We start from the raw sequence: 22,269 nt of genomic DNA on the forward strand, positions 1-22,269 counted from the left end.
ATGCCGGGGTTCCAGCTTCCCGCTATGTATACCACGGAAGGCAGCACCACACAGGAGCGACACCTGGATTGCGTCCCTAGCCCTAACACTGCTGGCCCTTGGGGAGTGAGTCGATGGATGAGTTTGTTCTTGGTTTTTGTCCCTTTGCCTCTCAAACTAAAGCAAAAACAAAATAAAAAGGCCTTCATGGGTAACATTATAGAAGTGATACGCTTGCACAATTAAATATTAGAAATGACCACTGAGTATATCCTGTTTATTGTTTATGATTTACACAGAAAATGATGGGCTGAAGTTATAGAACAATAAACCAATCATTACATTTAGACCTGGCCTTTTGAAAAACTTGCATTCCATTTTAACAACTCATATATATTTAACAGCTTATATATAAATCCAGATCACAAATAATCTTAAAGAGTTAGTGTAAACAAGAAACACAAAAGAAACACCACATGGATCTATCTTTACATTTAAATATCAGCATTCATATTACAAGAAATAAAATGTTCAAAAAATAAAATTAGGTCAAGTCACAACATAAAATAGAGAAATAAGATAAATGATATTTTATTCATATCCATACTTATTTCTAATTTACCTTCATATATTCTTAACTTTTTCTCAGGAGGATCCAGAGGAGATCATACAATACGATCTGAACTTGTCAGCCTCAGCTTATACACCAGCTCGTTATCACAAAAACCCTAGGCTCTACAATTTCTTTTTAAAAAAATGAAGCCAACTCTTATTCAACTTTTCTCCTTCACAGCAGCTGTTTACAGACAGCAGGAAGCCAAGAATGAGGGTGGGAACAGATGGAAAGCAAAAAGGACAACAGTTCTCTCCAGTTCAGCTCTCAACGCTGCTGGTTGAGTTTGGAATCAAATGGCAACAACTGGCAGATAATAACTACATCTTAACAAGCAAAGAAGAATATTTTCCTTTGGGGCAGCTGTTACCTAGAAGAAACCCAAGGTCCCTTACTCCTGCCTAAATATAATATGTGGCTTATTATGGAGAACTCTGGCGATGTGTAAGTTAACCTGTGTGGCAACTGGTCAACATTACTTGAAAAGAAACAAACAAAACCATACTAGCTACGGATTTCCACAATATACAAATGAGAATTAATTTTCATCTGATTTGACTCCTTGACACTAACTGATCCTCAATGGAATATGGTATGGAACGGTCACAGAGTAGAAAACAAGCAGGGATTAGTTTGTACAACAGTGACTATATACATCAGAAGAACACATGCTAGCTAATGCAACATTAAGGCCTGGATGTAGGCATTTCCAAAGTCACAGAAGCCCCGAGGAACCCCTAAATTACAAACTCACCACATTACATGCATGCAATGCTCACTTTTGTTTTACCCATAAAAGGATACACAGTATTTAGCTGTAAATACCAGACACATTTACAATATATGCAAAATTAGAATGCAAGTGTTAGGTTCTTTATATTTAAGCCTCAAATGTGCCAACAGTGAAAATTCACTTATCTTTAAGAATGGAGAAAAGAGACAGAATTCAAATATTCAGAGAAATTACACAAACATGTAATTCTGCCCTGGGAAGGTGGACAAACATTCCTTTGAGGTGTCCACGTTATCAGTGGTGCTGTGGGTGGAAAGCCGCTCAGGGTGTCCCTGCCGGTTCTCCTAGCTTCCGTGGGATAGCCTAGAGGCCGCGCCCCCTCACGCTGCTGCGGAACCATCACACCCACGTCTGTACCTGCCTGTCCCTGTGATCTCCTGGAGGAGAAGCTGTGCCATCTTACTAGGGGCTTTATAAATACAAAGGGGACCCTGTGCAAGCTTTTAAACCCTTACAAAATAGTTCAGAACCAAAATTGTCATAAAGCAACTACCTAATACTTGCTAACAAGCGGGCCATGCGTGTTCTGGGCCTTCAAGTGTAACCGTGACCAAGCAGAAACAGGCTTTGGATGTGTGTTCACAGAGTTTCCCAAGGCCACCTCATGCATTTCACTGTACCAAGCAAAGGGTGCCCAGAGTCCCCACGTTCACTTTACTGACATTCCTCTAAGCACATCCAGTGTTTATTTAAACCGTTTATTTTAGTGCCAAACCACTTCAGGTGGTTACCTCTAACATTTAAACATTTTGCAATGCTCTTTGGTTTGGCATTCTGAAAAGTCAACTTAGAACCAAGAAGGGAAAGTAGACATTTTCCCCAAAAAATCTTCTCAATATTATGAACCAAGTGGGCTTGATGCAGCAAAAGCAAAAGGACCTGGACAAAGCATGCTCTAGAGTTGCCTTCCTTCTAAATGAAGCCAAGCCCCACTACTGCTAGGACCACCGCCTTCACACCTGACGCAACAGGAGAGCTTAATGAGAGTCACTCTGTGGCGGTACTTTAGACAAAGCCGGTCGTGTGGGCCACAGAGAGAGGAGCTGCTAAGGTCGACTTTACAACGAACACCAACATATTCAACTAAAGCAAACGGATGCACCGCTTCAACATTCAGCTTGAAAACGTTGAACACTTCCTGCAAACCTAAACGTAGTTTAGAAAGGTTAATATTCTCTTTCTAAACTAGGGAATATACTATATATAGCATTTTTAATATATTTAATATATAATTATTTGCACATCAGCTTTAGAAGGAATTTGCGGATTTATTTGGATAGACTGATCGCATTTCAGCTGCCTGGGCTTAGGGGGCTTCTGCAGCGCTGTCGCCTGCAGGAGGGGCATCAGGATCGGGCTCGGAGGAAGCAGCTGCAGAGGCCTCGATGACTGCAGGCGGGAAATGACGGCGGCACACAGGGCACGTCCCCGACTGTGGAGAAAAAGCACAGTGTCAGCCAGCGGAAACACCTGACCCGCTGCATTTGTTAAAGGAACAAAAGCCACTACCACTGTCTCCATAAACTTCAAACCCACACAATAAAGAAGTCTAACATTTTCTTGCTCTATACCTCAGACTCCAGACAGACTCCTTCCCCTCCTCTGCGTAAACGTCAAGGCCGTGCAACTGCCATTTGGTGAGCCCTGATGAAGGGCCTCGTGCTTAGTCCTGATGCCGCAACGGGGGACGAGCAAAGAATCAGAGTGCAGATCCTCCTGAGGATCTGAGATTTGCTCAGCCATGACCTCAGATTGTTCCTGTCTCACGTGAGATGGGGCGGCACAAACACTGCTTGCACCACACCACTGTGCCAGCACCTCCGCCTAGAGCCTCGCTGTACCGGAACACACACTCAGCGGCACAAATGGGTCTCAGACTGTCCACAGCGCCACAGTAAGCCTTATCCAAGAAGAGAGGATCAGTTTAGGCGTCTCCTAAATGACAAGACACATCAGCTCTAGCCTTGGGAGGGAGGTGGGAAACAAGCAGTTCTCTCGGAAACATAACTTCAGGACCAGTGCCACATCACAGCCATGGTCACCTGAGGAGGGACTAACCCATCGCACATCTTGTCTTTTTCCTCACTGAGGGCTCTGCTGAGGCGGCGAGAAAGCCACTGTGTAGAGATCTGTCATCAATGGCCCAGCTTCCACCTTAACTAAGATGAGCAGAAAGCACTCTACGTAATCTAAGTGTGAAAATTTAAATAGAACCCCAAACATACCCAAGGATGGGTGTGAGAAACAGCAGGTACAGAAGGAAAATATACAGCAGTCCTATTTTTTTTTAATAGAGAAACACAAAGCACATAGTGCCACAAATGTTAGTATTGAGATTAAATAACTGGAAGGAAGTGTGGACATTCACACTCCAGGATGGAACACAAGGAGGTTGGAGGAGTGGCCATGAAGAGAATAAAATAAAAATGTGTGTAATCGTTTATAAAATGAGAATATAGACTATAATACAAATTAGACATGCACATTATCAAATAATAGATGTTGTCAGCTATCTAGAAAGCTGCATTTGGTTTTGTTATAGAAAAGTCAACATTTCTACATTAGATTTCAGCAATTTTTAAGAGGAAATGAAGTGGCAGCTGCAGCAGAGGAACAGCACAGAGAGGAAAGCGCAGGAGAAAGGAGGCAACGGAGGCAGTCAGAGAGGAAGGGATAGGCCATGGCAGCCGGGGAGCCAGTGCTTTGGGGAGATCTGGGAATCCCTTCTGAGCTGGCTGGGAACCATCCTTCAAGTAACAAAGAGACCACAGAGAAAGTTCAGTAAAAACCTTTCTTTTGATTTCTCAACTAGTTCAGATACACTTTAAAATTCAAGGTAAATATTTCAGAATTGCATATGCAAACTGGAAAGAAGAGGTACTTGGTAGGGTTTAACATTTGTCTTACACACATTTGCAGCAACCACCCCTTCTAGAACACCTGTTCATGGTTACAGCACTCTGAGCAGTACCAGTGGTTTCTCTGCTTGAGATACTGTTGAAAACACCACACTTCAGAGTTATAATGAAAAATCTCATTGTTTTAGCCCAAAATCATTTCAAAGGTATGAAATCATTTCCTAAAGTGATTAAAACCATGCTAAATAGTTATTGTTGCCTTTGTTATTTAGAAAATGTTAGTCAGGTAAAATAGTTCCACATCGCACATCTGTAAAATCATAAAGGTAACCGCTTTTTTAAACAGTGAACTAAAAAGTACTATAAATATGCAGCTTAATTAAATGATTTAAGAAGAGACCACTGCTTACAGGGGAAATCATTACAATACTAAAGTTTTAAAACAGAAGATCTAAAGCTCACCTTCTGAAGCCAAATGGAGACACAAGGCTTGTGAAAGAAATGGTGACAGGGCAGCTCAGTGGCGATGTCGTCCTTGATGTACTCGCTGCAGCAGATGGGGCAGCACTGTTCCTGCCCGATAGCTGCAAGAGCCAAGCAGGGGCCACGGTCACACTGGCTCCACCTCAACAGACCCAAACACGCCCGCTACCCCAAGACACACGGAGACAGAGCAGCAGACCTCACGGGGTTAGCAGCGAAGCCACGTTTCTGGCTAGTACCTTGGCAAGTTGGAATTTGTAAACTCTTGCTTTGGTACAAAAGCTGACTGGTGAATAGTCATCTTAACCGGCCATTTGATAAATTAACAGCATTTTTCTCCCGGGGGAAAGTCTGCCCACATGTGGTTTTCATGGAACATCTAATCAAAGTTCCTAACAGTCCAGCACTTCATGTATTTCATGTTGGGGTGCACTTCAAACAAGCAGTGTGATAACTCCGTCCTTACCAGTGTGATCTTCAAGAACCAGGGTCTCCGGAAGACCGTCGATACTCTCCTTGCTGGCCGGGGGATTGGCCACCTCGACATCCACTGCAAGGGACTCCAAGTGTGCTAGTGCCGTCTGCAGAACAGTTATAATTGTTAGAACATACCTTCAAACAGAAGTGGAATACCATTTTTGAAAGTATTTTTATGATGTGGACATTTGGGGTGCCAGTGAAGGACGCTCTGGGATGTCTCGACTGACCAGGTCAAGTCTCAACTCTGCTTTGGATTCGGGCTTTCCCCTTCCTGGGACAGCCCCGGCTGCTGTGGGCACTGCAGGAGTCGACCAGCCGATGGGGAAACTACAGTCTCTTTCAAATGAATATAAATTACAAAAATCAAAACTAAAGACTCTGAGTTACATCTGCCTTCATTCTCCCCTTCAGGTCCCTTCGCTTCAGTCTCCTGCTCTCTTGGCCCCTTCCACAGAACGAGCATCACCGGCACCCAACAAAATCTGTCCCGCACACACACTGCTTCCCACACACCAAGCAAAAATCCACCTCGCCTCAATAGCGCTCTATTTGACCATCGTATTTGTACTTTCAAACTTGTTACTCCTTGAACTTCTGAGCCCTGTTGAGATCCACAGGATGAAAGTAAACCCTTGAGAAAGGGTCACTTTTACAAAGAGGCAAATGTTTCCAGACGCTCAAGGCACTGAGGCAGATCATGCATGTCCCAATGGCTCAGTCTCCTGCTAGTAGGGTCAGGTCCTCATGTGAGAAGACCATGAGTTATTACTCAGCTCCCTGGGGTGTGAAATTTCATGAAAGGGTTCAAATGTCTGTATAAAGTTACTGCTCTAACAGGGATGGGAAGGATAACCGATCAGATGACCATCTCAAGTGAGTCGTCAGCCACCTGCCCGGCCCCAGTTACACAAGAACAGCAAGGAGAGCTTTCATCTGTGTATGTGTCACACGTACAATGGCTCGCTCCTAGTGCTTCTGGGACTGTATAAATCCTCTTCTCCATGAAGCCAAAGTCCCAGACCACACTGAGCTGCTAGCACACACAGGCAGGTTAATTATCACCTGTTGGTAGAACAGCCTAAATACAGCACCGTAAGACCAGAGTTGGAAAAGACCTGAGCACTCACTTAGCTTAACACTTCTCTGATGAAATTAAAAAGTTGAGACAGATTTGGCAACTACCAAAACTGAGCCCCCTGTACAGGGAGAATGGAAAACAGTATGGCAATTCCTCAAACAGTTAAAGCCAGAATTACCATGCAATCCAGCAGCTCCACCTCCCAGCACTTGGATGACTCTGTACCTATGTTCATTGCAGTGTTATTCACAAGAGCCAAAGGCGGGAGCAACCTGAGTGTTCACTGATGGATAAAGAAAAGTCTAGTATGTTTATATGCTGGAATATTATTCAGCTGTGAAAAAGGGGACTTTTAACACATGTGGTGAGGATGAAGCTTACAGACATAGAAAGCAAATCAGTGACAGAGGAACAATTTCGTGACTCAACAAGAAACAGAATGGTGGCTGTCAGGGTCTGGGCAGGGTGGATGTTGAGGAGCCATTTTTCAGAATAATGTGTGTGTACTTCAAAACAGTTAAAACAGTCAATGCTGCATGTTTGTTGTACCAAAATGACAAAAAGCTGGACTTCCCATGCAGGAGGGAAACTCCACTTCCCAGCTCACACTGTGTTCTTTGGGATGACAAGCAGGATCTTTTTACATTTTAGCACATACTATTTTCGAAACAGTATCAGATAAATTTAAAACACTGAATAACAAATTTCACTTTGCATTTGCAGATACTGCAAAAAAGAGAAGCCATGTGCCCGTGACTGAACTGTGGCTTCTCAGCTCCAAATTCATCATCTATTTCTGCTCTGTGAAAATAAATCTGGGCTTTCCAATGCTTTCCTCTGTCAGCAGAGGGTGCTGGAGACACAGCAGGAAGAAAAGATTTGGTCCTGTTCCCTTGGGCTTCCTGGGCAGGACCAACAGCACGTCCAGCACAGCGACCCTGATGTCTGCAGTGCAGGCACCGTCCCCTGGCTCTCATCTGGGGCACAGTGTTTCCGGTTAGTCACCTCCCTGCAAATGGTTTCTCCTGGTGGCCCAGCAGCAGGATTCCAGCAAGTTCTACCAGCACAGCACCATAAACACTTCTCTATGAGCCACAGCTACATCCTTGCTAGCAAGGTCTGCACCTTCCCCTTGGGGCGGGAGGTGGAAGGCTCCACCAGCAGAAGCTGTTCCTTGAATCTGTTGACCTGTACTCTTCCCACCAGCCGATCCCTCATTACTTTAATCTCTTGTAATTGCCTCTTCACATTACTGTGTGTTTTTCCTGGTGACTGAGCCAAGACTGATGAACAATCAGCATTGGGAGTGCTCTCGGACACACATCTTCAAGAACAGGATTGGAGGTCAGGCTCCACTGAGCATCTATCTGGCCTTGACCTTGGTGTTTTAGTTCTTGCCAATGGGCATGTGATGCTTATTAACTATGAACTGTGGTGGCATCACAATTCATCAAATCAACACTGTGGACTGTGGTGTGGTGCCAACTGGGCACCTGTCTCGGGAGCCCAGGTTACTGCTGCACTTCACTGTATGACAGTAATGACCTATGAAAACTGTGCCTTCATGCCCAATAGATTAAGTACTCCCATATGCTTACAGAGAAAACTACACAGTTGTCTTAACTCTAAGGCTCAAGTCAGTATGAGAACCAGAGTCCATGATAGCTCTAAAAAGCTCTTGTTTTTGAAAACCAAGCAAAAAATTTAATTGTGTGGACTGTTAAAGTTTATTTAATATCTAGTTAAAGAGTAGAGCCCACACTTGGAATGGGGAGATATGCTGGAACACCGATGAGTGACAATGCTGCATCTCCAAGTCACTCACCATTCCCTGCATCAGTGAAAGCGGCCTGCTGCCCTTCTGCAGTCACATGGCTTAGTCCTCCCAGGGCCAGTAACAAAGTTACCAAAGGACTGCCTGGCCAGGAAAAGGCAAGCCAAGGACATGCTTGCTGAAGTAATGTAGGTTTTGGTCTCCAAATCAAGAATCTTGCTGCACTGAGGTGGCTGGCTGAGTGCAGGGAATACGAAATGGATCTCAGACAGCGCCACCAAAGCTTCTATATTTGCACGAACAAATACAGAAACTAAGATTAGCAGCCTTGTGTGTTTGCTATTTGCTTATTTGTTTATTTGTACATGCTAGCCATTTTTCACTTCCTTTTTCCCATTTCCATTTCATACACAAGATAGTGGAAGTTAACTCTGCAATTTAGTCTTTCAATAAAGAGAAACTGTGGGGCTATGACTACATTTGTGGAGTAAGCAGTACAACCCGTGCCAGAGAAAATGATTCGTGGGACTGTGCATGTGCTCACTTCTGGAGAAAGAGTGAAAGCCTTTTCAATTGTTAAGAGTCATTGTATCCTGTTAGGAGGCCCAAGAGTAGGTGGCAGGTGTATCTGGAAACCAAGTATTCAAAGAGATGCATATTACCAGTGACTACGACACTGCACCACACTGCGGCTCCTCAAAGCCCGAGTCACCACTTCCGCCAGCTCTGTGACATGGAGCTGAGCCATGGAACTATTCTCCTGTCCAAACACTGCTTCAGTGTTTGCCTTTGCTCACACTGGATGCTGAAAAAAACATTCCAGGGAGGAAACAGCTTTGCCTTGAACCTGGTGCATCTGCCATACGCTTCTCCAGGCTCTGAGGCCTGTACGCTGGAGCACAGAGATGCTGGACTCTGACACGCGTGCCTGCTTTTCCAGCCATCAGCTCCTGCAATGTGCCTGGGAGCTGCCCTGGGGAACACACTCGGGACAGGATCCATGGCGGAGTGCTTCCAGTTAGATTTCAGTCCATGAAGAGCTTTCCCTGCCACCTTACAGGGCTGAACTCCAACAAGTCCTGCCAGCATGGAAGCACAGTGACTCGGCGGCCATCCAGAAAGCCCCCGTTTTATCATTTTCATCAAGATCTCACCCTGGGGATGGAAGTGGAGCCTTTCTCAGGTGTGCTATTTCAGTCTGATGGATGGTGGCTGCTCCCTTCCTTGTATGCTTTTTTTTTCTATATTCTTTTAATACATGTGCTGCTGAAGTGAATATACTGCATTTTTTTTTATTGTGACTAAAACGTGCATTTTAAAAAATTCTATGACACAGTTGCACAGGCTCTGGAATTTCCTGTCTCTCTCCCTCTTACTACTGATTTCCCCTAAGATATTCCAATGGGTCCTGCATGACGAGCAGTCAGTCCAACATTCTGCTCCTGAAGTGCTTCTGATCATACTGCATTCTTTTTTATAACTATATTCCTTGCCAACCAATTCCCTGTCACTCTAATTTCATTATAAATTCTTTCTACTAAACTTTCTTATCAGGAAACAGGAAATGGAAGGTAAGATCTGGTCCCTTTTGTTCTCATATAACAATAATCACAAAATTTTCTATAACTTGCTACCTTCACCTCAAAACAGACAGTGCTTGCAACTCATCTGTATTGTGTTACCCAGAACAGAAAGAGACTCTATTTATAGGGCTTCCATGTGGGGAGGTTAATCCAGGCTAACTACGTGTGACAGATGTCAGCTTTCCAGTGGAGTCACTTTTCCTTTCTGATGTTTATCTGCGTATCTGCAGAACTAACAAACACGTGGAATTTCATGCATGTAACACTAATGTACTGCTTTGGTTCTAACATGTATTTAAGATGATCTTAACTCACAATCAACTAGAGCAGAATGGACCATTTTATAGCCACTGCTATGAAAACCTATAAAAATACAAAAATCTATCTATTTCTTCAGGTCGTACAATGTGTTTTGCCAAAGTTAGCCTGTCAAAACACATAACAGCCTAAATAAACCCAAATATAATATATCTAGGTTTTAAAGTAGCATACTCCTTTGTTAGCACAAAATTTAGCTTTCAAAGAATTAAAACAGAACTTAGTTTATAAAGAATGGGATTAAGCTCAGTAAAGAAAACAGAGCGAACAATTTAATGCCAATGCTGAATGGCTGACACTGAATGCAGGTGTGAGGGAGGAGGGTGACCTGTTTGAGTACTCCTATGACACAGTTACTTCCTGCAGGGCGTCTCCTTGCTCTCAGGCCCTCACTATTTTCATTCTGTAGCTAAGCTTGTCAAAGTTTAGCAAGTAGGTAAATGGAAGTCACACTCAGCCTACCTATAACTCCAGAAATGTGTATTCTTAACCCTCTCGTGCCTACCCCCAGAGCCTATTCCTCAGTGTATGGGAAGTGTCTGGGCAAAAGGTTTTTCAAGAGATCAGTAGCTGTAGAATTGAGGGAATTAATGTCAATTAGTTTTCTTAAAATTTTAAGTGATCTTTCTTCAAACTGATCTGTGTAATGTGCCTTCAAGGGGCTAGCATTGTGACATAGAGAGTTAACACCACCTGCCAGCCTGCTAAGCTGGCATTTGATATCAGAGAAACAGTTCCACCCAGCTTGCCGAGGCAGTGGATGAGGCTCAAGAACTTGAGCCAGCCATTCTGGGGAGTGAACCAGTAAACAGAAGGCCCCACTCCCTGCCATTCTGTCACTCCACCTTTCAAATACATTAAATCTGAGGGAAAAATACACTTACACTCAAAGTGCCATGCTGCTTCTCTGTAACGATACTCTATCACATATTCACTCATTTCCACCTTCAAATAACAAAAGCATGCTTTTTCCTCCTTCAGGGGAGCTAATATGAAGCACTGGGTCTAACAATTGTAATGATGATATTACCAAGAGGACATAAGCAGCTCGTGAGGCTCATGCTGCTGAGGCAGACAGATACCCACACTTTAGCCTATGTGCTACCAGTGACCAAAGAATTACATTTATGTGCAAAGGAATGAAGACACAAGCCCTGAAGCTAGGGCTCAACCTCTTGCTTGCTTCCCCTGGCCGTATTTACTCTTTACAAAAAGGAACTCACTGCACTGAGAGGTGATGCTGCTGACCCAACAACGTCAAGGATCACTGGGGCTGAAGGACTCAGTTGCTGCTTCAGTGAAGAGCCTTGACAATCAGCGTTGTCTAGAGGGGTCTAGGGGAATTCCACATCTGCAAACCCCCCACCAGGCTTTGCCAGAACAGAGAGCAGAGGGGAGGAGAACCGGGGGACACATACTCACGGCCCTAAAATTCTCGCCTGAATGCAGCCTGGCTGCTCAGTCCTGTACCGAGATGCTCACCTGGTCTACCAGGTGTGGGAATTTCTGTCTTTTCACTTTTCCTAATCAACTCTGCTAAAATCACCTTCTGGTCTGCTTGCTCACTGGCCACACCTCTCATCGATAGAACCAGTCCCTGGAGTTCAAATCAGTGGTAATGGTGTAATTGTTCGCAGAAAAATTAAGTGACAAAGCAATGATAAACTCCTCCCCCCTTCAACTTAATTAGATAGACAAGATTTTTCAAGCCAAAATTCATTAACAAAACAAATAAAATTTATGTTGAAATGTCTCATTCTAGGAATAAGTATAGTTCACATTTAAAGTAAATGGGCAAGGAAAAAGCCTCCATCTCAATAAGAGCTGCAATTTCAGTGAGGTTTTACTGTATGCTTAGATAATTATCAAGATTCAAAATTTATCTTTGAACAACTGGACACTAGTATTTTTAAGATAATTTAAACAATCTTTGACATTAAATTTTAAGCATGTTTTTCTTACAAAGCTCAAAACATTGAGCACGTTAAGATATATGCCATAAGTTTCTGCTACAAATACAAACATTTCCAAGGGTATATATTTTTTCAACTTTGGGAATAAACAGAAAGCTTTAAAATCACCATTTCAAAAAGTTAAAATCATTACTTCAAACTTTATCCTAGCTTCAAATTAGAGCCACAGATATAAGAAAAAATGAATGTTTCTAATATTTTCACCAAAAGTCACACAACCTAAAGAGAAAGATTAGTCTAGTATTGAAGGAAGACAGACATGAAAGGAACTACTTCCACAAGCGGACAGGGTTGCTTATGAAACAAATAAAAGCCCACAGTTTGTTTTGTTGCTTTTCATTCATAAAGAATGTTAATTCTAAGTCTCAAAAGAAAAAATTAAATAATGGATCATTTCTCTAAAATGGTTAAGTGTAGACCTACACAAGGAAATAAAGATTTCTGGGAGGAGACAGGAAGATGAGACTATATCAATTCTCTCAGAGTAAAACGTAGCAGGCAAATTCCAATAAAACAGGACAATAAAACAAGTGAGGAAGATGTTACAGATGTGCAGAAGGGGCATGCCAACAGCCAGGATTCAGAAGACAGACAGGACACATCTGTGCAACTCAGTTCCAAGCCGAGGGCAGTCAGCAGTGTTGGGGACTTCCATTCCTGGACACCCTATGTCCCTGCTTTAGTTCCTTCTGCTCCTGTCTTTACTTATTGGTATAAACTCCCAAGACCAATTTCCCTGGATCTTCCTTCAATGTGCCCATCAAATGTCATAGTCCCACTAGTAATATACAGTAACATCTATTTTATTCTCAACCATTTTCTTTAAAGATATCTCCAAATCATGTAAACTCATAAACATAGCACAAAAATTTAAGAGTCTTTAAACAATGTCATATAAGACTGCAGAAGAGATGTACTCTATTTTGTATGTGTCGGAATTTTGGACATGCAGGTAAAATAATTTGGACAGAGTTTTCATGATATCCTGTCTTTTCATGTTCTTTCTGAATTTCCTCTTAGTAATCTTTCTGCTGTGGTCATTGTGAAAGAAAAGAAAACTCTACAAAACACAGTAAGAACAATGATTTCCACGGAAGATGATACATATGTAAGAATGTGAAGTCAAGCAGAGTTAACTTAAGTGCCTGTGTGCACGTGGGGATGGATCGATGGATACACCTATCTGCTCTATAATTCATCACAATTAGACTTCCTGGTTAGTCTAGCAGTTAAGATGTCTGAATCTCACATCTGAATGTCAAGTTCAATTACTGGCTTCAGCTCCAGTGCGGCTTGGGACAGTCTAGACCGTGGCACGACCAGCACTGACTGGTTGGGTAACCACGTTGTTGACACACACCTGGGAGACCTGGACTGCATTTCTGGCTCTGGGCTTAGGCCCAGCAGCAGCCATCGCAGGCATCTGGAGACCATGATCAGCAGCTGTGAACTCAATTCTGTCTCTTTCCTTACCTGACTCTCAACTATCTGAGAGCCAGGCAGTAGTTATGAGATTTCTTTCTCAAACACCCAACTGAAATAAAAAAACTGACTTTCTAATCTTAGAACACAGCGACCTAAAGTGGTACTGTCACATTCCTTGAAAGCTTTCTCTTACTCACTCTCACTTTTGGTTCATTCAGTAGTGCTCTCTCAATTTGGGAAACAATAGTTTAAAGGAAGACTTCACCAGTGGCTTAAAGACTTTACTGGAACAAAAAAGTTCCCAACTGTGAAAACATGTTGGCTTCTGACTTTAGGCAAACATATTCGTCTTTCCACTAGTCAAATAATGAAAACAAGGCCAAAGACTTTTTGCAGCACACAAGCCCCACATTTATTAAAGCATGTATGTGTGGGGGGAGCACGGAAAGCAGATACTCTAACTGCACCAGGCAGTGACACAATATTTAGAAGCCATAGGTGTGTCTGTTTCTACATAGCTTCAACAGAGGAAAAAGTGCACCTGCTAAATGGAAGCAAAACATCCACTGTGTAATCAAAGCTAAGAAATACCATAATTTACGGCAAACTGTTAGGACTTCAAGTGTAATTTGCACACCAACTATTAGAATTCAGTAATTTGTTATTAAATTGATTTAAAAACGATTCCTCTTCTTTAGGAAAAAAAAAGTAGTTTTTAAAAAAACCTTTAAACTTTCAGCAGTATGTATCCCATCAATATAAACTCAGGCATCACAATGACTAAAATACCTCCATGGCCTGGGCTAAGCGTTCTTCTAGAGCCATGTAAGTGAGGAACTGAGGATCCACGTAGGAAATGGCTTCGGCAACTCCTAGTCCATCCGCAAAACCATCAAACAGGCTGGGGAAAAACATGAAAAATAACAACAGAACCAATTATGACTTGAAAAATTTGATGCCAAGTACACAATTACATGAACATACTGGTAAGTAACACACACACTTTGTTCATTTTCGAGGCCAGCACTGTCCAGTGAGGGCAGGAGGAATCAGAGCGCAGTGCTTGGTGGGCGCGGTGCAGACACCACTCCTTGCTCCACAGCCGCGCTCAGAGCCTCAAACTCAAGGGAAAGGGTCTCCTGTGCTTCCAGTTCCCTACTCGGATCTTTTCTGACCCACTTCTTTCCCATGAGATTACTATGAAGAATATTACTCAGTCTCTCTTTTCTCACTTTGTATTACTTAATTAATTCTTAAATATTTTATTTCTCACACATCTTCATTACTCTACTCTTGAACTTTAAGAATTAGACCTCCTTCATCACTGTGCAGCTTAATATGCAATTCATTTTTACTTTCATAAAGAATTATAAATTCCCTAAAAAACAACATCTCTCGTTTTGCTCCTAATTTCCTCCTTCTACCCCAAGTCCAACATATACTCATCTCTTTCCTCTAGTCTTAGAAACACTAAGCATTTCACATTTTGGAAACTGTTAAGTATGCCCTTGGTTCTCTTCACTCTAATTTTGCTCTCTTGGAAATTACATCCCAACCCTCTTCTCCAATTATGTTCTCGGCAGGTAATTCCTAAATCTCTACCTAACGCCGAACTCCCCCTGGAGCTCTCGACCTCCAAGTTTAGTTGTCTGTGGGCCATTCTGCATTCATGCACTTCTACTTCATAAACCCTAAAGCTCCTAAACTAAGCTTATTTAGTCTAGAGGTAATGTTGGTTGAGTGCCTTAGCCTATCAGAATCTGAATATCATTGTAGCAAAGATTCAGTTACACAAGTTAGCTCAAAATGGTTCTGATGTCAAGCCTTTAAAATTAAAATTCTCTTCCTCAGAAATATCAACATTGCTATAAAGAACAGATTATAGCGTAGTAGTATCTGGAAATGAGTAAACATTACATGGTATAAAGGAACATCCATGCACAATCAGGTGTCAGAACTGATACTAAAAATGACTTGCTCCACCCCTGCGACCCTGCAACTGAAGAGCAAAGACGAAGGAACAGATAGTCCAACAGGGACCTGACAATCCAAACATCTTAAGAGACTTTCTCATCTGTAAAGCGAACTGAATGAGCTGACTGCACACGGGCCTGGCACAGAGATGGCACCACCACAGACATTCCAGCAATGGTAGAAACAACGCCCCCTCCACGCAGGAGATGCACTGCTGTCTGAGGTGTTATTTGCCAAGAGCACTGAAGCTCACCCCTTAGCCGCAGTGCTGGCCTCTGGGCAGTGCCTGCTGCAGATGCTGCGAGGCAGGGCTGATGGCTGGAGGAAGGCTTCCTCTCACCGACGTGGAAGGTGAGGACCGTGCTCCTGGCTGAGCCTCAGCCCAGCCTGGCACGGCAAGCATTTCAGGAGCAAAGCAGCCAAATGGAGCTCTTTTTGTCTCTGAAGGACTATTCTCACTCCTAACTTCCAACCTGCCACTGGAGTTCTGTCCGCCTTCTATGCAGGAAACCCCTTGTAGGTGCAATTAAGCATCCCCTGGCAATCTACCTCTTCTCCAGCCTACACCAACTGGGATATTCTATCATTGATTTTAACTTGACCACTGTTGAATAATCAGTTAATACTAAAAGATTCTAATATAGTTCACTCGGGTCCCTGTAGCTCATGTGGACAACCCGGATGGACTCTCAGTCCCACTCCAAGTTCCTGCTAATGCAAACCCCATGAGGGAAAAGGGGCTGGCTCAGTATCAGTGTCCTCGCCGTTCCCAGCAGGAACCCAACTGAAATCTGAGACCTTGGCTCCTGCCTGGCTCAGCCTCAGTTGTGCAGACATTTGGGCTGTGAGCCATGGGCTGGGAGTTCTGTCTGACCCTGCATTTCCAAGAATAGGTAAATAATCTAAAATATTAAACATTTAGGAACTCTTATTGAAGGATATGTAGAAATTTTTCATGCTATTTTTGTCACTTTTCTGTAAGTTTGTAATTATTTCAACAATTTTATTATTTACCCTTTGTTGTATCTACACAGATTTTTTTCACAACCATATTATGTTACTGGTTACAACCTTAATTCTTCACAGGAAGACAGTTATAGTAACAATATATAATAATAAAAAGATAATAAATATTAATAAAAAAAATAATAGTAGAGTTCAAATTTTTCCAAATCCAGAAACCATGTTTTCTTTGAGTCATGTTCTACATGTCAAGATTTGAGGCAGTCTGTAAGTATTCTATCAATACTTCCATAACTTTGATAAAACACTTTTCCTACTTTCCCTAAACTAAAATACAGACCCAAGAGGCTTTACTTTGTTGCTATGTAACAGTGAAATAAAAAAGTGTGGCGACGGTTGATTTTCAGACGCTCTTTTGCCGTGGCTTTTTTGTTTAGTGGTCTAGAAGAGATGGTATCTTAATACAAAAATCAAGCCATCATTTGGGGGCTGATGTTGTGGTGCAGAGGGTTAAGCTGCTGCCTGCTACAACAGCATAGAAATGCACACTGATTTGTGTCCCAGCTGCTGCACTTTCTATCTAGCTCCCTGCTAACTGCTCTGGGAAAGCAGCTAAAATATCTCACATGCTTGATCCCCTGCATCTGTGTGGAAGCGACAGGTCTGAGTTCAGGCTCCTGGCCATGACCCGGTCTGGCCCCAGCTCCTGCAGCCATTTCAAGGACATACCCATAAATGGACAACCTCCTTGTCACTTTGTTTCATAAATACACACATACATACATTTCCACCTTACCAACTTTAACCACAAAAATGTAGTATTACATAATCACATGAGGTATAGACTCAAAACAGCAAACTTAAAATCAAAGTCATAGTTTTTCGATATTAAAACAAAACTCTAAAGCACTGTAAACTTGGGGGCCATCAGTGATGTCGTTAAAAGTGCAATGCAAGATCATGATCCAGACATCACTAGTGAATTAGAACCAAAAATAAAAGCTTAAGTTACTAAGTTTAAATATATTAAGTTCAGATTTAAGCATATATTATATTATATTATATTATATTATATTATATTATATTATATTATATTATATTAAAAGAACATACTATTCCTTCAAATTTCATGTGTGGAACAACCTTTTTTTCAAAGTTATTTGAAAATACATATTATGATCTTAGAAACACCTTCTATATGATGTGAATGTCAAGTCTTACTTAGTCCCAAAGTAATAACTAGAGCCACAGATAAGCTTCATGGGACAGAATTTACCATACTATTTCAGCAGGAAAATCATCTGCCAAATCTTAGTGCACCTGTAAAATTTACAAAATGGAGCCATAAAGACATATTTTTTACCAAGTCTTAGAAATGAAATCCTAACTGGCTCCCATCACGCCCAGATCACGTGAAACAGCTGAACATTTCATCATCTTGTGAACACTTTGAGGAATTCCTCCACACAATGGAGACAGCCGACTTCAGAATTCGGTAAGAGATGGGAAAGGGAACCAGCAAGATGAGCAAGGCTGGGGCTAGGGACGGGGGATTCTGTGATGTGTGGGATGCACATAACTGGAATGTCTAAGGCAGAAGTGTAACACAAGGCCTTAGTTGATACAAGCATCTTTTCTACATCTCAGTAACTAGCTGCCCACTTTATAAACCAGAATGGTTAAATTCTCAGCACTGTATCAAAAAACATAACGATTTTATAATCCACAGCGCTTACACATTTTTATTTGAAGCCATGCTTTGTAGCTACTACTCTTTGTCATCATAGGGTAAATGTATTTTCAGCATCTCTGGAAGGTACAATTTTATTTCCCTATTTTACACAGAGGGAAGGGAAAGAAAGGACAGTGAATGACAACTGTATTCTTGTGACACTGTCACAAGGCTTTACACTCATTTAGTATTCATTAATAAAAAAAAAAAGACTCTTAAAATGGATTATGCATAGAGAACCTGAGACCCAAGCACATATACAGCAGGATAAATACCCAGAGAGCTGAGGTCAGTGAAAGCAGGAAACAAGCCGAGCAGGGAAAGTAACAGGAAAATCAGACTCCTTGGAGAGTGACAAGCAAGAAGCAACTTGCTCCGTGAACAAGGAAGCACACCTACCTCCAGTCCACGTCCAAGTCCTCACTCACGCTGGAGTCATCCTCCAGGTTGTTGTTCCCGTCCAACATGAAAGCTTCTGGCTGGGCGAACTCGTTGGCCGGCTCGTTCCCCTCATCGCTGCTGCTCTCGTTCACCTCATTGTACTGTAACCAAGGAATTTCCCCCTCCTCCAGGGACGTCTGCTCCCTAACACAAAGCGTGGCAAAAACAAAAGGTGGTTTTATTTGTAAATAATTCTACTTAAAAAAAAATGCTTTTTAAAAATTCTGTTCAGTACAAGCAAACTCTATTCTTTTGAATTCTAAAGGTTCTTTTCCTTAAATATTATAAGGAAGCAGATATGTTATAGGGTCACATGTACACGGAGATATTTTCCCATTTACAGGAACTTATTTGATTTGCTGATTCTCCTCTTTCCTTAATTCCTCTTTTTGCAGGAGAAAAAAATGAGGAAGACCCATCCTAGACTGTTAGAATTTGTAAACACTGTTCTTGGGTAGTTTCCCATCAGAGCTAAAATAAAATCAAAATTCCTTAGTTAAGGCTGAACATCCCACATCAACAGTGGACTGTCCACTCTGACAGCACATTCTTCCCGGTCTCCTCTGCTCTCGCTCCTTGCAGATCCTTTCCACCTGAGGCCATCTCGTCCACCACAAGGCAACTTTCTTACTGATATTTACATCACAGCACACGTCACCTACCCAGAGAGCTCTGACTTGATGTCGAGCATAAAAATATCACTGTTGATTTAAATCACAGAAAATATTATTCTTTAATAGTCAGTCTACGCTCTCTGGGATAGAAGCTTACAGCAACAGGGACATCAGCCGTTACAGTGGTACAGTAGGCTAATCCTCTGTCTGCAGTGCACACATTCCCTATGGTGCCAGTTCTAATCCCAACTATTCCACTTCAATTCTTGCTCCCTGCTTGTTTGCCTGGGAAAGCAGCAGAGGACAACCCAAATCTTAAGAACCTTGCATCCATTTGGGAGATCCAATAAAAAAACCTGCTGGCTCCCAGCTTTGCACTGGCTCAGTTCTGGTCACAGTGGCCATTTGGGGTGTGGAGTAAACCAGCAGGTGGAAGCCTCTCTCTGTCTCTCCCTCTCTCTCTGTAACTTGGATTTTGAAGTAAAAAATTAAAAGTGAATCCTTAAAAAAAGAGAGAGAGACACATAAAGACCGCACAGATCAAGAAAGTAAGGAGGAAACAAAATAATCATTCCAAATAAAAGGAAAAGCATTATGCAGCAAATAAATGGGTTTGGGACAATGAAGTATCCATTTGGAGGAAAAATCTATACTTCTACTTCACAACAGTGCTTTTAATATGCCTTTAATTTCAACCAGTGCTTTCTGAAAGTCATGCACAACACCCATTATCCCTAAAACAATAAAGTATTATCAGAATCAAGAACGAGAATTTTATTAAAAAAGAAAAAACCAATTTCAAAAGCAAATCAACAGAAAGGGGTGGAAAGGGAAATTCCAACATTTCTTAAACACACAGATGCTCCATCTCATGGACCTAAGTATGTAACGTATATTTATACATTAAAGCTGTGAAATACCAACTACTGAAAGAAAATTCTGAAAACACATGGTTAGTAAAATTCTGAAGACAGATAATTCACATAGCATTGATGAGATAGTAGGTGATAATATCTTCCTTATCGAGAAACCGGGCGACATTTACAAATTAAATATGTGCATATTTACTGTAACTAGTCAGGGTTATTGCTTACAGAAGCTTCTCTTAAACAGTGTAATTTCTGTGTGTTGATTTGATTTTTCCTGAAGTTTGTAAGAGTTCAAACTGTGGAGCAATTTAATTGTTCACCAAAAGTAACCACTCTACAACAATTTATATATTCTGCTTTAAGAGCAGCTGGAGTTGGATTCTATTTATATTTGCTATAAGTTTGATGTTAGAGGTTAAGAAGTATGTATTCAATCAACTGAGGACTGAAAATGCCCTGGGGGAGAGAGCTGCCTCTGCACCAAGTCCGAACAGAGCACTTTCCTCGTCACTTCTGATGCACTCTGAGTGCAGTGGAACAACTATTTACATAGTGTGTATTGTAGTGTGGATTTCAAACAATCTAAAGACAGCTGAAAGCAAACAGAGGCTGCGCACAGGTTAGGTGCAAATCTGACACCATTTTATATAGGGTCCTTGACCATTCATGGGTCTTGATGTTAGTAGGGGGTCTGCAGACAATCCCCACAGGACAGCGAGCAATCAGACGTGAGACAACACCCACACAGAGGAACCCAAGCACACAAAACAAAAAGGAATGGCATCTTTTTATGCACCTAACTACTTAAATGCTTCTCTGAGAAGTTTCCAGTCCTACACTGTCCTTCAGGATAGCATGTTTGTTAAGACTCAGCATCCATTAAGGCCAGTCTAGTAAAATCAGAAAAATTAGTATGAGGAAGTATGCGTACTTTGGTAAAACGCTAACATCTAAAATATAAAACAGAGGATGCTATCCTTTTGGGTATATGAATTCATGGAAACTTTAGCTCAAGATGGAAGACACAAAATTATATTACAAGTTCCTGAGCACATATCTCTGCACATGGCGGTGAGAGCAGCGGCTGCACTGTACTGCGACTCCACTGGCAATTGACCTGTAATCTCCATTCTGACTGGAAGCCTATAGGAGGAACACAGGTTTGTCTCTTACATAAGCCTCACTCCCTGTATAAATGTGTTGCATATGTAATAGTAAGTCCTTGGGATATAACTTTATAAAACAAATAATTCAGGGCACAGTGCAATGGCTCAATTTTCTAATTATCCCCTTACAAGGAGCAGGATCCCAAATGGGTGCCAGTTCATATCCTGGTTCCTCCACTTCCCTTCCAGCTACCTGCTTGTGGCCTGGGAAAGCAGTCAAGGACGGCCCAAAGCCTTAGGTCCCCGCACAGGCTTGAGACCTGGGGAAAGCCCCTGGCTCCTGGCTCTGGATTGGCTCAGCTCTGGCTGTTGTGGCCACTTGGGGAGCGAACCACTGGATGCAAGATATTTTTTTTCTATGTCTCTCTCTCTGTAAATCTGCCTCTCCAATAAAAATAAATAAATCTTCAATTAAAAAAATAATTTAGTGATTAAGCCTAGGAAAGCCCTTGGGAATTGTTACTTTCAATGACGTCTAATAAAAATATTTCACATTTCTTGATTGAATAGATAGCAGAATGACTCAGTTACCCTGTGCTGACAAATAACCAAAAACATGACTAAACACATATGAAGTATATATTATGAAATATGTATTAATTTCAGGGTTTTAAAGTAGAACAAGTAAGATATCATTCTGAATCTAAACATGGCATTAATATTCCTTTACCAAAGAAGTAATACTTGACAAATGATTTTAGTTGAACATTTGACTTTGTCTTCAACGATTCATTGTCAACAGTTCTAAAGAGTCAGTGGGATGGCAGATGCTCCCAGCACGTAACATAAAGCACACTGTTAAGTACCACTTGGACGAAATTCGCAGGGCGACAAGAGTGGACTACGGCGGGCAACAGCCAGCCTGAGAGCAGAAGGTATTCCGTTCCTCAAAATAAAATTCTGACTGCTAGGGGCCAAAGTATCTTCCATTCTGTGTAAGCAGCAGAAACAAACATCCCTGGGGATCACTAAAAAGCTCCAAAACCTTGAACATATTTATAACTCACTTCCCTGTTTATCTGACTGTCCTGCAAGGGTTACAGGAATGTGAGGTGAGCATCCTCACCTCTACCCTGGATTTTAGGGGGACAATTTTCCCAGCCTCCTTATTGAGAATGAGTTCCACTGATATTTTCCTTCTGTTAAATATCCT

General features: G+C 41.9%; 1 protein-coding gene across 2 annotated transcripts in view; it reads right to left on the reverse strand.

The window, feature by feature from the left end:
* Positions 1-242: 242 nt before the first annotated feature.
* The window catches only part of PJA2 (praja ring finger ubiquitin ligase 2), a 55,687-nt gene continuing 33,660 nt past the window's right edge, over positions 243-22,269 (reverse strand). For both annotated transcript variants that reach the window (XM_040986135.1, XM_040986136.1), the window contains exons 6-10: positions 18,426-18,611; positions 14,147-14,258; positions 5,193-5,307; positions 4,706-4,827; positions 243-2,817 (exon numbers count right to left, since the gene is read on the reverse strand). In XM_040986135.1, coding sequence (XP_040842069.1) covers positions 2,692-2,817; positions 4,706-4,827; positions 5,193-5,307; positions 14,147-14,258; positions 18,426-18,611 — 661 coding nt within the window. In that variant the 3' untranslated portion in view covers positions 243-2,691. The remainder of the gene's footprint in view (positions 2,818-4,705; positions 4,828-5,192; positions 5,308-14,146; positions 14,259-18,425; positions 18,612-22,269) is intronic.

This window comes from Ochotona curzoniae, unplaced genomic scaffold (assembly GCF_017591425.1).
Source record: "Ochotona curzoniae isolate NIBS_2020 unplaced genomic scaffold, NIBS_Ocur_1.0 contig_4501, whole genome shotgun sequence".
Taxonomy (NCBI): domain Eukaryota; kingdom Metazoa; phylum Chordata; class Mammalia; order Lagomorpha; family Ochotonidae; genus Ochotona; species Ochotona curzoniae.